Here is a 17,304-nt window from a genome sequence, read left to right on the forward strand (position 1 = left end):
TAGACGCTGCCGGAGACCTACATAGAATTGCCTCAACCGATTCGTTGAGCGGCAACCTGACCCCTGCTGCAGGGTTACCCCAGACTGCATAGATCGCCTTACGCAGTGAGAGAAGCAAAATGTCCTGTCTATTGGAAGCTACTGCCGCAGCTAATCTACCTTCTGCCTCTTGCAACAGTTGTCTGACGCAGTCGAACCAGACCATACCGCATGAGAAAGGTGCAGAAGTTGGTTTAGTAGCATAGAATGCCTCAATTAATGACTGGTTCAATGCATGTGGAATATCTTGAAGTTCCGGAATCGACCCCTCTTCTGCAGCCGCCGAACGGTCTAGACCCGAAGGAGGAGGAGGAGGAACAGAGTGCAGTCCATCCAACAATGAAACGTCTGCCAGATTACCACTAAATCCTGTCTGCTGCATTCCCGCATTAAACAGAGTACCTCACACCAGATCCAGAGCAATAGCACCCCCTAGAAGAGGTGGTGGGACCAAACAGTCCTGAGGTGAAAACCCCTTGTTACCGTACAAAAGAATCCTATCAGGGACAGAACCTACTATGTTATGTCTTGCTGAAGGAAGAGCGAGCGGAACCGATTGTGACTGGATCGAGGAAGAGGAGGGAAGGATGAAAGGGGTAGAGGCTACTCTGGGAGGGTCCGCAGTGGAGATTGTCGGAGCTGACAGCTGTATGTCGCTCAATCAAGCTGCTTCTTGACTGGGCGGAACGGAAGCGTGTAGGTCGGAACTTGGTGTTACTTGTGGTGCCTGAGATACCGCAGCTGCCTTCTGAGCTACCTTATGCTGCAGAAGAGTGGACTCATGCATAAGCCATGGGTTAGAACCCAGAACTACTATTATGAAAGTTTGTTGGACTTGTGTTACTCCCTGACTGGAAAGACCTCTAACCGAAGCCGACTGTACTGCGAGAGTAAGGGAGACTGAGGACGTTTGCGTTGCTGTACCTTTGTTGTCATGGGCGCTGCAACATATTTTCCAAGAGGGGGCAAATTCTATATTTTATATACATACAAATACACACACACACATTATATATATATATATATATATATATATATATATATATATATATATATATATATATACGTATATATATATATATATATATATATATATATATATATATATATATATATAGTATATATATATATATATATATATATACTATATGATGCCAATAATCTAAGTGAAGAAAGATGCGATAAAGAAAAAATACAATTACATTGATTTTTTTATTTTTTTCAATAGTTCCATATACTGTTCAGATGAATTCAAATATTTCTGACAGAAAAATGCAGTTACATAGGTACTGTACAAATATCAAACAATACATATAGCTACCTTAATTTACTAAAACTGATAGAATATATAGTAAAATGGAAGGAAAACAAAGTGATGCAGTTAAATGTAAAAAATGTAATATATATATATACAAATCTTTTTCAGGATTTCAGGAGGTGGGTAAATGCCCTTTTGCGGGTGCCCATGTATACCTATTACCACCTTTTGCTCAATTGGCTCCAGATGCATCATGGGAAAGGACAAAACCGTGTGTGGTCAAGGCATCTGTGGCAGATATTTATAACTTAAATGGCCATTTAGCATAAAAAAATGTGCATATTAATTTTTCCAGGGATTTAAAAGTACACTGTTGTACCAGCCTCCAGTGCTGTTATAGGTAATCATATAGATTCATTCTAATCCTTTAACAAAAGCTTGTAGTAGGCTACTCCATTTACATTTGGCTCAGAGCTTAACGTCCAAAGCCTTTTTTTATATAATAAATATATGTGCATATCTTATACATCATAACATACCACCATCACATCTACCGACTAGTATATGATAAAGATGATTTTTTAGTCTAAGCAAAACCTCAGCGACACGTGCGAATTGAGTAAGTGAAAGAAACAGTGGTCTAGGAAATATGTAATATAGGCTACCTAGACCGTGGGTGCAGCTGGCCAGTCAGTCCTGGTAGGGGAACCATCATCGGCTCCCTACCCAACAACCAACCATACGTCTCTCTCCTACCATCCATCTCACTCAGTGTGTGGTGAGAATAAGTGTTGAAATCATTTTCATCGCACGGTGACAATATCCACTTCATTTAAGGTTTAACAAGAGGAAAAACCTCGTAGTTGCATAAAGAAACTATTAGGTAAGAGTGGAAAGATGGAAGCAAGATATGAATAGAGGCACAGTGATAAGAATGAGAGAGGTTGCAACTAGGGGCAAGGGGCACTCCATAGAACCTCAAGTACTGCCTGCAATGCACTGCGTGAGGTGCAATGACGGCACTGCCCCCCTATGAAAGCTTAGCCCTATTTGTTTACCATGTTTGTTTCTGCTACCCAACACAGCCTATTGGTATTTCTGGCTCCCATTTTTCATAATTAAAATAAATCGGTTTGGCAAGCAGTATTGGAAACTACAAAAATGACAGGCCAGTCTTGCGAACCTTCTTAACAACGAGAATTCTCCCAACCTTTAACCTAGGTAGCATAGGTAGCCACCCACAAAACACAGGTTAGGACGAGGTTGCCTAATCAATAGTTACCAAAGAAACCTGACGAACACAAAACAAATTAGAACATCAACTGTGCCGTTATATATCAAACACTTACACAAAGTGCACTTATCAAGAGGTGTAAAATTGTAGAATTTGAAACTTTCACACTACAGGCAGGATGACAGCTGCTGTCATCAGCTGCCAACTAGCAGACGTCTGTGACGTCGTACAGCTCGCTCTTACGTCACAACAAAACATTATGGTACAACACCCTCGTTAGGTGTCGAGTTTACCAAATATTTGTCTGGTTAGTTTTCTTTTCGTCATACCTAGATACATTTTTCGTGTGGCAGGAATAACATACTGGAAAAAATAAGTGTGTTTTGCTAATGAGAATGATCACTGAAGTCAGTGCTGGCCAGATAAACGAACTAAACTGAAATTGAATGGGAAAGCAATTTTATTATACTTTTATACTTTCCAGCTTTGCAATAGTGATCACCGAACTGCAAGATATAGAGAAGGGCCATAAGGCAAATCTTGACCAAATAATTAAGTCTCAGGTTTTTATGATTCTATGCCAATCGTCTATGTACAAACATAAACATTCATTTTCTTGCAAATGTCAGTTATATAGCAAAATAGCTAACTCTGTGTGGGCCTCACAAGAGTTTCAGTGTATTAGAAACTGAAATTATGTGAGCTTATATTTTGAAAAGATGGGATGCTTAGCCTCTTTTCTCTGACAATAACCGCTCTTGCGGATGTGAGAAAGAAACGCTGTTTCGGGGGCCATGGCCATAAATTGGAATTGCACAGGTGTAAACCGTGTGATTATAGACGACGAACAGGTTGACGGCCTTTCTGACATTGGCTTGTTTCTTGTAAGTGTAAGAATGACAGCTCTATTTTATATTTACATCTTGAAATTAAACAATAGCTGCGGTACTCATTTCAGCTACCAGTCTAACAAGAACAGCAACCTCAGTCAAAAACTCCAAAATCGTCTAAATTAGCAGACTTAGCTTGGTTCATCCTAAAAGGGCAATAGGTATACGAATCTTTGCGTATGAAGTTGGAAAAGGACAGTGGCATATGTTCTTTTTTCGATCAAATACAGCAAAAGTATTGTTTTGTTTAATGAAAAGAGAATTGAGAACTGAGAGATATACAGAGAAAATAATTATGAACAAATCGTCTCTCAGAGGGATTTAAGATATCAAATCTACCTGAAATAATTAAGAAGATTATTATTTACTGAGAATTCTAAATAAAATGTATAAATGTATGAGTCTCAATGGAATTACACTAGCAAAAGGGGAATGCTGATTTCGCTCATTTGTAGATCTGATAAAAGTGAAGATAATAAAAGCTTGGTCATGCGAATATTATAATAGCAAATGTGCCTTGTGACGTTAACTGAAGTGTAATTGCTTTAGAAGAAAATATAATAAAGATTCAGTGGACTGTTAAGACAATATTAGAAATTGTTTTCTTTTTGAGTGTTGCAATATTAAGTTTTGACACGTTACATACAAATGTGTACGTGAAAAATACTCGTTGGTGAAAGAGTCCTGCAGTGCGATCTGTATCGAAGGCGGGATCTCTCAAAGAAATCGAAACCATGGTAATTAACGTCATCATCATTATATAATAATAAATAATAATTAGCATTATCCTAAACGTAATGTGTACGAATATACAGATACTTGTGTGGCTACTTGGGTGATAATATCCACATCTGACTTCCAGTCAGAAGGTCAGAGGCCAGCCTCTCACAACTGGCACCTACACGAGTTTGCAGAGGGAAGGGACTTTTTGAACAGAGCTTTGGGATACTTCATAACATCCCGAAGTTCGAGGCTTGTCGTTGTCGCTTTTGTCAATTCCGTCTTAAGTAAGTTAAACTCATTTTTTATAGCAACCGTGTATGAGAAATATGAATAACACCACACGCAAATGTTTATGGAATTTCACTCTTGTATATATCCCAAGTTTCAACAAAATTGTAGTGTTCTTTGATTTTAGAATTAACAAAATTAGTCTGTTGGTAAATGGAAACCTCTTGACCCAGGTGCACTAGAAAAAAAAAAACGAGGATTTAGTTTAGTGGTTTTTGTGAACGGGACTTACTTATTAAATGTTTTGCAGGCGTGTATGGGGTGGCACTGTCGTGCCAAATGTCAAATTCTGAGGAAGATTAAGGATCAGAATAAGTGAACCATTAACTGGAGAGAAATCAGAATTTAATTGAACTCTAGTCCGGAGAACAATATTTGCACTAATAATATTTATAAATGTATTATGCGTATTAGTAATAAAACCTACTAGGTTTCGGTGAAATTAATTTTTCCCTTTTACTGCATATATAAAGTTTTCGAAATCAAGGAAAAGTACTATTGTACGACATCGATTCCACTGTAGGGTTTACACATCACGTATCGGGAAAGTGAGAGGCATTGCCGAACGAGAATGTCAGCGCTCTTCGGTCATCGACTCGCTCACCAGGAAATGGTAATTTATGGTAAAACCACCATTCAGTCATACGAGTCGTCTCAAGTTGAGTAACTTGCAGTGATGAGACAGATATACGGTTTTATTTAATATTACTATTTTTTTTAATCCAGTCAATTCAATAAACACCTGATAAAGACAAGAACAACAGTGACCAATGTTTTGTGAAATTCCGACAAAATATGCAAAGCAAGTATGGGATTGAAGCGTAAGCCTGGAATGTTTATTACAAATCGAAAAAAAAAAAAAAACGTCAGATAAATTCCAGCAATGGGGACTGCAATGATGAAAAGAAATGAAGAAACTCCAAAGATCATAAAGGCAAATACCAGGTAGCAGTGAAACAGAATGCATAAACAGAAAAGAAGAAGAAAAAAAACAGAGGCAACAGCGTCTGGCAAATAAGGGAAATTATATCAAAAGGTTACTTAGAAACTAAAACATATCACCATCAGATGCTCATAAAGACAGGAAGGAACATTGGAGTTTAGGTGATAGAACATTGGAGTATAGGTGATAACACTCTTTACATACTGAGGAATTGTTGCTATGTCCACAATAGGTGCTATTTATTATGTGGTTATAAATGCCTAAAATAAGATAAGGAGAAATTGTAGGTCCAAAACGTGATAAATTAGACGAATCATATACTTTGCAAAGTCCAGACATCACAGAACCCAAGTCAAACCAGTAAGAATGATACGTAGTAGAACGGATAGTGAGGAACGGCTTTAAATTTAATCGCGGCTTTTTGAAAATGTAGGCGGTAGGAAACAAAATAATTGAACTACGAAATCAAGGGATATAATCTGGTCGATGCATTGCAACTGAAAAAAGGATAGATTAAAAAAATATATGAAAATGATACCGACTATACATGAATTTTATCATACACAAGGGTAAGGACTATAGCCAGCGGGGAAGTCGTAGTATTCTGCCAAAGCATCTAGGAAGCAAGGTAGATGAAATGATATAGATATGAAAAAAGTGAATATATATAGACTAATGATCACTGAAATACTGTATCAGACCACCCTCATTACATTTGATGGTGAAATACGACAAGCTATTACAAGTGGAGACTTTCCCTTACGTGGATCGATGATGATGATCATCATTGCCTCCAAGGCCCCGTGACGTAAAAGCCCTCCGGGAAATTCTCAAGCTCACATCTTTCCTTCGTTTGCATTCCACAAATCTCCAGTTTTCACCGTCCTTGCATCGCACAGTTCCCAACCAAATATGTATGGGTCATCGAACAGTGATAGAACCATAAGCTAACTAATTAATTTGCAAATTTCTCCAATGAAAAACGTATGAAATATAAAAATTAAACTCAAATCAGACGAAACTGATATCAATGTCTTTCTCTCAGAACTCCAACAACAAAACTAAGAAGTTTCTGGATGTTTGAATGTAAGGAAACCTACAAGAAATACATCAAGCCAACCGTGATATTTGGACTATTTCCTTTAACGGACATTGACACAACTTTTTCCTTTTAATAAAATGTTGAACAAGAACTCAGAGAAGAATTGCTGCCCAGAAGCTGAGAAAATGGCGTGTGTAAAACAAACTGTCAATAATAGAAATTATATTTTTGAGTCATATCGGCCAATATCTTGTCCTTGGTATAAAATTTTAAAAATCATTGAAACAGTAGTGCACCAGCAGATATTTTTAAACATCTTAAAACGAACATACGACAAAATCAGTCTACTGTTAGAAAAAAATGAACAAAAAGGAAAAAAAATGTGAAACCAGTATTGTGTACTTTGATGGTTGACCACCTGAAATATATCAGTCAGTCAAACACCAATAAACCTGGACTGCACATCAGACTCAAAAATTGGTTACAATTCAAAGACAATCAAACCAACCAAAGTAGCAATGTTTATTCGCCCATACCAGCCTTTACAATACTGACAAGTGCAGCTGCCCGTACCCATATAGAGAAGTTACCTCCTTTTTCGGATGGCCATAGATCAGTCATTACCTAATCCATGGCTCATTCATTGAAATAGAATGCAAGACATACACTCAAGTGTCATTCCAATATGGCCCGAAATAACAGCAAGCGAAACCCAGAGATTCCGCTAGAAGTAAGGAATGCGTAAAGTTGAGTTGGGGGAAGCTACATGTCTGTGCGAATCCCCCCCTCGTTTTAATATACTTAATCTTTTGCTTGCTATTTTCATATTGATAGTGTAAAGACCATCTTTACCCCATTAATCACGTTCATGTATCTCATCTAGCAAAGCAGCAAGAATCACATGTATATATATATATATATATATATATCTATATATATATATATTATAATATATATATATATATATATATATATAGAATATATATTATATATTCATTTTGTATTTGAAAATTTCCTGGCATTTCCGCCGATACATAATTCATCAATGTATGCCCATCATGTCTTTTGCTATTGTCATTTTATTAACTATTAAGAAACACAAATTCTCCTCTGTCTGTGCGCGGGTCGCGAGACTCGGGGGTCGGACACTCCGTTTCCGTCCGCTTACTGCTATGTATACCCCGTGCTGACACAAGGTCAGCTTAATCATAAACGACAACAACGAGCAAGAGCCATACGGGCTGCACTACGAGCAAGACCCCGTGCTGGCACAAGGCCAGCTTAATCTTAAACAACAACAGCAAGAGTATTACGGGCTGCTCTGTGAGCAAGAGCCCGTGCTGACACAAGGTCAGCTTAATCAAAAACAACAACAACGAACAAGAGCCCGTGCTGGCGTAAGGCCAGCTTAATCTAAAAAAGCATAATAAAACAATTACGGGCTGCTCTAGGAGCAAGAGCCTGTGCTGGCATAAGGCCATATAAGTCTAAAACAACAGTAATAGATCGATTAGTACTCAGCTCTGTCTTATTGCGACCTCACAATAGCCATACCTATCATTTTTTGGCAGCATTGGTATCCATGACATTTATGTTACGATACTGTAGGAAACACAAGACGATAAATGATGGATGCACTGCAATGTCATGTAAGGAATGAAAGAATATATTTCATATTAAAAATTTCATGTTTGTTTCACTACATATTTTAGCATTAAGTTTACTGAAGTACATCATTCATATATCTTTAAAATTATCTGTTCATTGGCTTCACAGTGATGAAAATGGGAAGCAATACAGACATTACAACACTATACCAGAAAACAGATCAACGCAAAAAGAAAGAAAAGAAAGAGCTAAGAAACTGTTCGTTCCACTCTGTATTCGGGTTTTATTGGGGAAAAGGAGACCAGTCATACTATCAGTTCAAATACAGAATATATAATTATAATGCATAATATTATGTTATCATGTTGTAAACAAATTGCTTATCTAGATTTCTGCCTATCTCAGTTGACAGTGATCATTGCTTGATGATACTTAGATAAGCAAATGAACCGCGTTTCTATTTACAGAACTCAGAAAGTTCGCATTAACATAAAGAACTTAAAGCTAATTCTCAAGTTCGTTATCAAAAATAAATTTAAAACATAATATTAAGGAATTTCAACATATTTGTTAAATGTAGTGAACTAACTAGTGGTGTGTGACAATTCCACTTTTGAGTGATGCCATGGCCATATAGCGCACGCAATTTTGCAAATACATGCGCAAAAATTTCGGATGGCGGCAAAGTGACAATCGTCGAGCGTCACTCAGCTCTCTGACCATGAAGTCCCCACAAGCTTCCTTTTCATTTCTTCACTAGTTAATACAGAAATGATTTAATCAGTATCATAGAAAAATAAAACAAAATAACTCTAGAGTGTCATTCTCGAATCGGTGTGGTTTCCTTTACCCATATTATATGCAATGAGACATATCTTATACAAAACTCATAAACATGCAGATACATTTTGTATTTCACACAAACAAATACAAATAACAGCTCTCGTCTGTCGGTCCCATGACAGAAGGCAATTCACATTAAAAGAAATTAAATCAGCAATACTAATGTTAACATACTCAATAGTAAGAATTAGATCATATGAAAGTATGTTAAGACAGAAATATTTTGAAAAGAAATGCACGGGGAATTTCCTACAGATGCCCTTCCTGACTCCTATCCTCATTATTTATCCGGGCTTGAGACCGGCAATAACCTGACTGGTTAAGTCTGGCTCCGCAACCCGCGGCCAAGTTAGCTAATACGTTATTGCATATAACAACAACAAATGAAGCGAATAGTTGTCACTGATCATTAAATCACAGAAAATTGTTAATGTATTGCATTTCACTGTCTCTTTATTTATGCGGTAAATTTTAGTATACCAAAACGCCAAAAGTCTTAGAACCGAAGTCATAAATAAATAAAGATAGGGAGAACCTAATACGTACTGCAAAATGTTGGAAACGTAATCATGGACATACCAGTAATCACAGTGGTAAAAATGCAACATTGAGAACTCGGTCTAGGAGTCTACGAATTGATTCAGTATGCGTCATTACGAATTGATTCAGTATGCGTCATTACTTCCATAACTATTCATTCACTTTTGAACAAAAGTGAATGAATAGTTATACCAAAGCCCAGGTATAAACGCTCAATTGCTTACCTGCAAGAACAAATGTTCCAATTTATTGTAACATAATGAACCTAGGACATTCAAATGAAAGTTCCTTTACCCAATATCGCATGACAAACTAATAATAAAACTTTTTTCGGAGACAAAGTGTACAAACAAATGTTCATAGACGTATTCCATTGGATGGAAAAAATTACCCAGAAAAACAAAAGGAGCAACGCAATGTAGTAAAGGCAATAATAACAGAAAAATGATAAAATGACCTATATACAGAATCTTATAAAAATTAATTATGTAACTGTAATGGAGCCCATTACAGTATTGCATATAATAATAATAATAATAATAATAATAATAATAATAATAATAATAATAATAATAATAATAATAATAATAATAATAATAATAATAATAAAAGTACCTACATCGGGACAGTACCAGATGTTTTTCGCAATTATCGTGGCGTGACGCAATTCATGAAACCAGATGAACACAACAATGCACCAAAGAGGAACTCGATAATTAATATCACGTCCGCTATGATTCACGAACTTTCATTCTTTTCATAAACATTCTTTGGCCTTTCATTTATCCTTAAAAAATATTATAACCTTCTTTAATAAAAAATAATGTGATTTTTTAGTTCTCCTAAACGTTTAGTGGTTTCAACGTAAGACTGAATGCAAAGCTGTCAGCAGCTTTAAGAGAAATCCGGTTAAATCCTAACCTAAATGGGACCAGCAAGAGAGAGCGATAATTAATTTAGATTTATTTATTCTGTCAATACATATTTCTGCACTATATTTACAGTAAATCAATGTTCAAAGTTTCCATTTTAGATCATTCAACACAAGCAGACTAAAGGAATTTAATAAAAAAAAAAATGTAATCGTTGCTGACGTGAATACGGGCATGGTCATCATTAATTTATGTGTCAGCAATGACCGTGTACGGAGGACAATTTTGTTGCACATGACAAAACACAATGGCTTAACAACAATTTTGAACACCACTGACATTTTCTCAGGCATTATAAAGAAATATACAGATGCTTTACACAGAGCGCTGCATACAGGAGGAAATGCCTGGTTTTCTGTGTATACAAATACCTTACGCATATATATATATATATATATATATATATATATATATATATATATAGATATATATATATATATATATATATATATATATATATATCACAGTGAAAGGGAACGTTAACCTGTCTCTTTTATTGCCTGGTGTTGTTGGATGTTACTTTGTTGTAGGAGAAGTTAAAGGCGAAAATTTAAATAATGTGATCAGCAGACGGAGGTAAATAGCTGTTCTTTAGCTGTTATTCTAGTCATGCTGCTCTACAATATATATGTTTGCCTGTATTTAATCCATTATTAGATGGTATGTAGTCTGAGTGAATGTTTGTACTTGCTTAGAACAAGTTTAATATAGTCATTAATATTTTTGTATCTTTGCTCTCTTATTTTTCTGCGCTGTTGATCTTCATCATAAAAGAATTGTCTTGAATTTTCCGCTTTTTTATCGATTTAAGAGAATTCCATTTTTACTTTGTGTGGGGAGATACACATAATATCTATTTAAGCTCTCTGTAGATGCTGTTTGCAAAGGTTTCATCTCCGGACTTTTATTATCACTTTCCGTCTCTTATTTATCTTAATTTCTAGTTTAGTTTGTAATTTCATTAATTATTTGTTTTTGTTTTAATTTTGCCTTTTAAATAAATTGTAAAGAATTGGACTTTACTATTGTTAAAATAAATATCAAAACAAGTAATCTTGTGCCTAATACTACAACACATGATTTTTAATCTCTCTCTGTTCAAAAGTGTGAAAGTAAGTGGCTGAGTTTGGAGTTTCATCTCTTAGGCCATCCCCTGAGAGAGAGAGAGAGAGAGAGAGAGAGAGAGAGAGAGAGAGAGAAAGCAAATTAAGCAGGTGTTATAGTTCTTGAAACCATTTTGGAGCCGATATGAGGCAAAATAAACTTCGTTTCTCTCTCTTTCTCTCTAAGAAAAAAAAAATCAACAGGAGGTGCAACGTAAGCACTTTTGTGTAAGGCTAAGACTCGCTTAAGAAATACCCTCTTTTTACGCATTCTCCGCCCTATAGGAACTGTAGCACCAGAACGGAACAACATTCCCCATAAAATCATTTTACTTTGTGTCAAGTAGGTACACCACGTGTATTGTAGAGGGCTTTGACATACTGCTGGTAGGCCTTTTGTATGCATTTTAAATATCATATGCAGAGAAACTTCTCTGCATTGAGTTTCCAGCCATAATTCAGCTGTTTACGTCTATTCACGATCTTTGTAATTTGATTTTTTCCATTTTACCTGAGATAATATATAGGGAAAGGGGTTGGTTTGTAAAGATTGATAGTATGAGAAGGAGAAACATTACTTTGTCTTCAGCAGCCGAAATTTTGTGAGCACAAATGTCACCTGTGCCTCTGTTGATGTTGTTGTTATCCTTCCGCGTTTGGAGGGTCCAGTGAGCGTTCGAGAGCCGTCTCTCATTTTCAGTGTTCTAACCGGGATCGTAGCTGATGAGCTTTATGGAAGTGAAAGATTTAAGTTTATAACGTCACCGTAAGGAAACTGAGCCGAAAATGGAGCCCATTATGGTATTATCGCTCTTGTCGATAGCAATGTTAGGTGGATGTTACATTGCTGGGTCTATTCCACTTGTGATGACGATGTCAGAGGCAAGTCCATTAATATTAATGCTCGAGTATCGCATGTGACAACCCATGTCATTGATTATGCATAATTATATTATCAGCCACTTATTTCGTACAAAGTTAAACCTAGGTTAGGCTAATGTAGCAGTTTTCATTCATTCAAATTGTTCGCTTTTTCAATGAGGCATGTACCATAAGGTAGGTATACCCAATCTTCCATATTGAGCTTTTCTGAACTTTTGCCCTGGCGTGTACCCTTCGTTGCCCCAGGACTGTACAAGTGAATTATTGGGAAACTGGGAGAAAGTCTGGTACCTATAACACCTATAACAGTAAACCTATAAATCATCACCAGCATCGGGCAAGCAAAACTTTACTTTCAGTGACTCCCTTTGTGTGGTTAGTAGAGAAAACTAACCACTATACTCTCCTCTGTCCCGTGCCCTTTTAACCTGGAGACATGTAAGAACTTTTCTGAGCCTAAAACTTAGCATTAAGGAAAACACTGAAGAGACAATTTTCTCTAAATTGTCTTATACTAAGTAGTTGTTTTCCAAATTTTTTTGCTTCCTATGGTGTTTCTTTTCCTGCTTGCAAACTTAGGCTACCTTAATCACCTTCTTGGTGTCTCACTACCTTGGGGAAAGGAGTGTGTATTTTTTAACCTTTCATCCTTTGCTTGCAAGGAACAGGTAGCCTATTGTATTTTTTCTCATGGTGGCTACTCATCCCCTTTTTGCTTGCGGCAATCCCCCACCTAAAGGGTTATTCTCCATATATGCAAGATATAGAGTTTGTATCCCTGTAGGAACAAATTACAAGTTTAAAATAATTTGTATTTTTCATTTAGGTTTACACTAGTATATGAAAGGGTGTGGAACCCACCCTCTCTCCCCCGTCTCCACCAGGTTACCCTCGTTATTCAAGTTTATGGCTGTTCTAGTGTGCATTAAAGATAATTCCTATATATATATATATATATATATATATATATATATATATATATATATATACATATATGAAAGGCTTTGGTTTGTAGTATACCAGGGGAAAATATAAATTACTTTAAAAATTGGTTATTTTCTCTGTTCACCTCTGCCCTGTGCTCTTTCTGCCAGAACTCTCATTGGGCCTAGGTTTTCATTGATATCTTGGGTCTTCTCATGCTACAGGATTTCTTCTTCCTACTTCAAATCTTGCCTTGGCAATTGCTTTCATTACATAGTGTCCCTTCTCATCACATGTGCAAAGTATCGCAGTCTTTGAGATCTCAGTCAGTTCTCCAGCCTTCAGACATCTCATCTCTTTACCACCTCACATCTTTAGTATATACTGTATCTTTCACCTTAGTCTTACCATAAATCTCAAAATTTTCAACTACAGGCTCATAGCTTTTTAAAATCTTCCTTTCTACTGCTCATAGTTGGATAGGGTCTGTGTTTCAGGATTTTGTTTTAGAATTTGGGTGGACTTTGACTCATGACTTGACAGTAGAATTTTAAATTGACTAATAATGACCTGAGTGATTGCTGAAGACACCTTAATCACTGTGGTGCACATTTGGGTAAGGAATAAGCACTGCACTGATCAAAATGTAAGACCAAATAAAAGGTAACTTTGTGATCACTTGCCCATTACATCCTTACTAAACTTTAGATATGGAATAGCCACTTATTTGCTTAAACTAGTATTTTCTTGTTTTTGAGACTATAAATAAAGACTATGCATACATGCCATAATTTTATCCAAGCATGACGGTCCAAAAATCATTATTTCAGAAGATATAAAATGATTTGTGAGACATTTGTTGAAATTCCCAAAACAGTAGTGTTTTTATGTGTGAGATGAAACACTACCTTTGATTTTTATGTACAATTGTGTGAGATTATTGATGAAATAGATAAGCTTCCCTCTAACAAATATAGAAGATGAAAGTTTTAGATATTGATTTATTCCTATGGATGTACAAACCATCACCTTTCACATAGGAGTACTATTTCTTCCATCATACTTACCACTTTCCAAACCCTTTAACTCTGTTTCCCTTTGATTGTAAACTAGACCGCTGCATGAAATGTTTGATGTTAAGTATTGTTGTATATTTTCTGCGTTCTTGGGTGTGTATTGTGGGTTATTCATAAATAGCTAATGTTATTCAGTGTGAAAGAGGAATGGCCAACCATTACTTGACAATCGGTACTGGTGCCCTCCTGTTTTGTTATCTTTAATGACTATTAAGCAGGAAAACCCATATGATACAACTTTTAATGATAAAGTAAACTCATTTTGAGAAACTGATATGACTTGTGGATCAGTTTTATGTAAAATTGTTAAGGTGGTTTCATGTTAATGTAAAACAGATTAGCAAAGTAACGTTATCTTAATTTTCTTTAAAATTTTACACAAAATTGATGTTTTTTATAGTTACATTATTTGAATATTTTTAGATTTTTGCAGTTTTCTTGTTTCAGGACCGAATGGAAGTAATCACAGTCTTAGGGGCTGGATTACTTGTTGGAACATCCTTAACTGTCATCATACCTGAAGGTGTCAACACTTTATTTAACATCAGTCCAGGTCCTAAAGGTCAGTTTGTTTATAGTCAGGTGCAAATCAGTTTCCCTCTTGAAGGAACCTTACTTGTAGATGCTCTAGTAGATTCATATCAACCGTGCATCTGATGTCTAGGCCAGTCCCTTACAACGCTCCTGATTGGCTGTTGATAAGCCAGCCAATCACTGCTCAAACTTGCTGCTACTCTTTGTTGTTTCCTCTTGTGTGCAAGTACAGTAAATATATAAATGAGAATAGTGTAAAATGAAAATTTAAAAAATCATGAGCGTAACAACACAGACCAAAACAAACTGTAGCTAGTTCACAGAGCCCAGCAAATGAATGTGTTTATATATGTATACATACCCCTTTCACACAACTGTTTATCGTTTGTTTGTAAAAATTAAAAATAAGAAAATACGGTGAAAATATAAATGAGAATACGTTATCGTGTAAAATATAAAGAAGAAATTCCAAGATGATATGAAATGTGCTAAGTTGAAATTTGAGCTCTTCACTTTGGAAGCAGCAGTAATGAACTTTCTTGTGTAAGGCAACAGAATTACATGCACCATTTATTTTGCCTGTTTCAGTAAAATCTCACTGATTTTCATTTAATGTTTCTTTTCTCCATATTAACCAACTTGTACTGATTTGCAAGGTATTTTAAACAGGATGAGATGGTCAACAGTTGGTTTAAGTGTATTGTAACCTAATCATTCTGTAACTCGTCAAAATCGTTAATCCAACACATTGCAGGTCTCAATGATATCGGATTAGTGATGGTTGACCTGTATTGAAGAACACCAGTATAAAGCTAATTGATTTAAGTGCTTACCAGAGATAGTCTATATAATACAGGGACAATCCTTCCTTCATATTCCTTTCTTGAGCAGGATGTTGATCGTCACCATTGCTTCATTAAGAAGAAATGATCAGTCAGAAAAATGTCATGGCTTGCTTATGTTTCTAATTGTGTTTTATTCAGGCTCTGTTTTATGTGTGCAACAACAGAAGAGTTGATCTTATTCTTTTCACTGTATCCATTCTTCCAATGTTAGTTTTAAAAACTTTTTCTACTCATCCAGGGAAAATTTTAAAGTATTCTGTGTTACTCACATTCTTCTAGAAAAATATTTTGTTCCGACACGGCATACAAACCTTCGGTCCTTTTACAATAGGAAGGTACTAGCGGCAGCTGGATAGGTCGTAAGCTTTCGAACAAGGGGTTCGGTAGTTAACTGCTTGTCCGACAGGCGCGTGCGCGCGACTGGTAGGTAAACAAATCACTTTTGCTTTCGGCCTGCTGGCGTGTGGACGTGTATCATCGCTCTCTGCCCGCTTCATCGTCGTTGCTTTCGCATGATTGTGTTTCTCTTTTTCTATTTATCTAGTGAAACTGAATTGTAAGTACAATCATTTCATATTTATTTCCATTGAATTCAATTGTGAATTAAAGGATCTTGGTTTCACCACGCCTTCCGATTACCCGAGTGCCGGGACTGGAAAGGGCGTAAGTGCGGGAATTCATTTTCCCAGAAATGATCCTCGTATTGTGTATGCTCGGTGCCGAGGGTGGGCGAGCGCTCGCTCCGAGCGTATATTTGGGTTGGAAATGTGTAGATGAAAATCGTAAGTAAGTGCTCTTTTTCATTTATATTTTTTTTTGACCTGTATGCCCGTTGCCGAGCGAATGCGCTCGGCACGGAAACTTATTCAGTATGGAAGTGGAATCGCAAGTACAGTATTCTTTTTCATTTTCATATATTATTTTGATTGTAGCAATACTCATTTTGGATCAGTTTCCGAGCTTACCCGGAAATTGATCCTTTCCCCTTTTGATTTTGAATGAAGTGAAATCGCAAGTGCAGTTCTTTTTCATTTTCATTTTTATTGAGATTGCATTGTTTACTGGGATCAATGTTTCCGCTATTTCCCGGGAATTGATCCTTCCCCTTTTTATTTGTATGAAGTGAAATCGCAAGCGCAGTATTCTTTTTTTCATTTTCATATATTTTTTGATTGCATCAATTCATTATGGATCAAGGTTTCCATAAACCTTGATCCATAAAGGTAAGGAATGGATCCTTTTACCCTTGCGCTCGGTACCGAGGGCGCAAATGCGCTCGATCCGAGCCCTTTTTCATTGTGAAGTGAATCGTAATGCAAGATGCATTTTTCATTTTATTCCTTATTATTGATTGCATCAATATTTAATTGGTTCAAGTTCCGCTCAGTCAGGGAATTGATCCTTATGCCCTTGCATTCGGGGGCACGATTGCTCTCGGGCTCTTATATTGTTGTTGGGTACATGGGTACTGTGCGGGGGTAGGGAACGAGAACCCCCCCCACGCTCAGCTCCCACAGATGGCCCTTCCCCTTGGGGGGGGGAGGTTATCGGCTTCTTCTCCTCGCCCGATCCGTCGAGCGCGCGGGGAGGGCGCTCGGTG

The 17,304-nt window shown here is 36.6% G+C and overlaps 2 protein-coding genes across 3 annotated transcripts in view; one reads left to right on the plus strand and one right to left on the minus strand.

Moving 5' to 3' along the window:
- Window positions 1–2,779, minus strand: part of LOC135217083 (TBC1 domain family member 16-like) — a gene marked incomplete in the record, with an annotated part of 154,700 nt that extends 151,921 nt beyond the window's left edge. The window contains 1 exon segment of the mRNA XM_064252770.1: window positions 2,647–2,779.
- A 9,288-nt stretch (window positions 2,780–12,067) lies between these two features.
- The window catches only part of LOC135217366 (zinc transporter ZIP9-like), a 59,796-nt gene continuing 54,559 nt past the window's right edge, over window positions 12,068–17,304 (plus strand). For both annotated transcript variants that reach the window (XM_064253210.1, XM_064253209.1), the window contains exons 1-2: window positions 12,068–12,325; window positions 14,773–14,887. In XM_064253210.1, the coding sequence (XP_064109280.1) occupies window positions 12,230–12,325; window positions 14,773–14,887 (211 nt within the window). In that variant the 5' untranslated portion in view covers window positions 12,068–12,229. The remainder of the gene's footprint in view (window positions 12,326–14,772; window positions 14,888–17,304) is intronic.

The sequence above is a fragment of the Macrobrachium nipponense genome, chromosome 7 (assembly GCF_015104395.2).
Source record: "Macrobrachium nipponense isolate FS-2020 chromosome 7, ASM1510439v2, whole genome shotgun sequence".
NCBI classification, from domain to species: Eukaryota; Metazoa; Arthropoda; class Malacostraca; order Decapoda; family Palaemonidae; genus Macrobrachium; species Macrobrachium nipponense.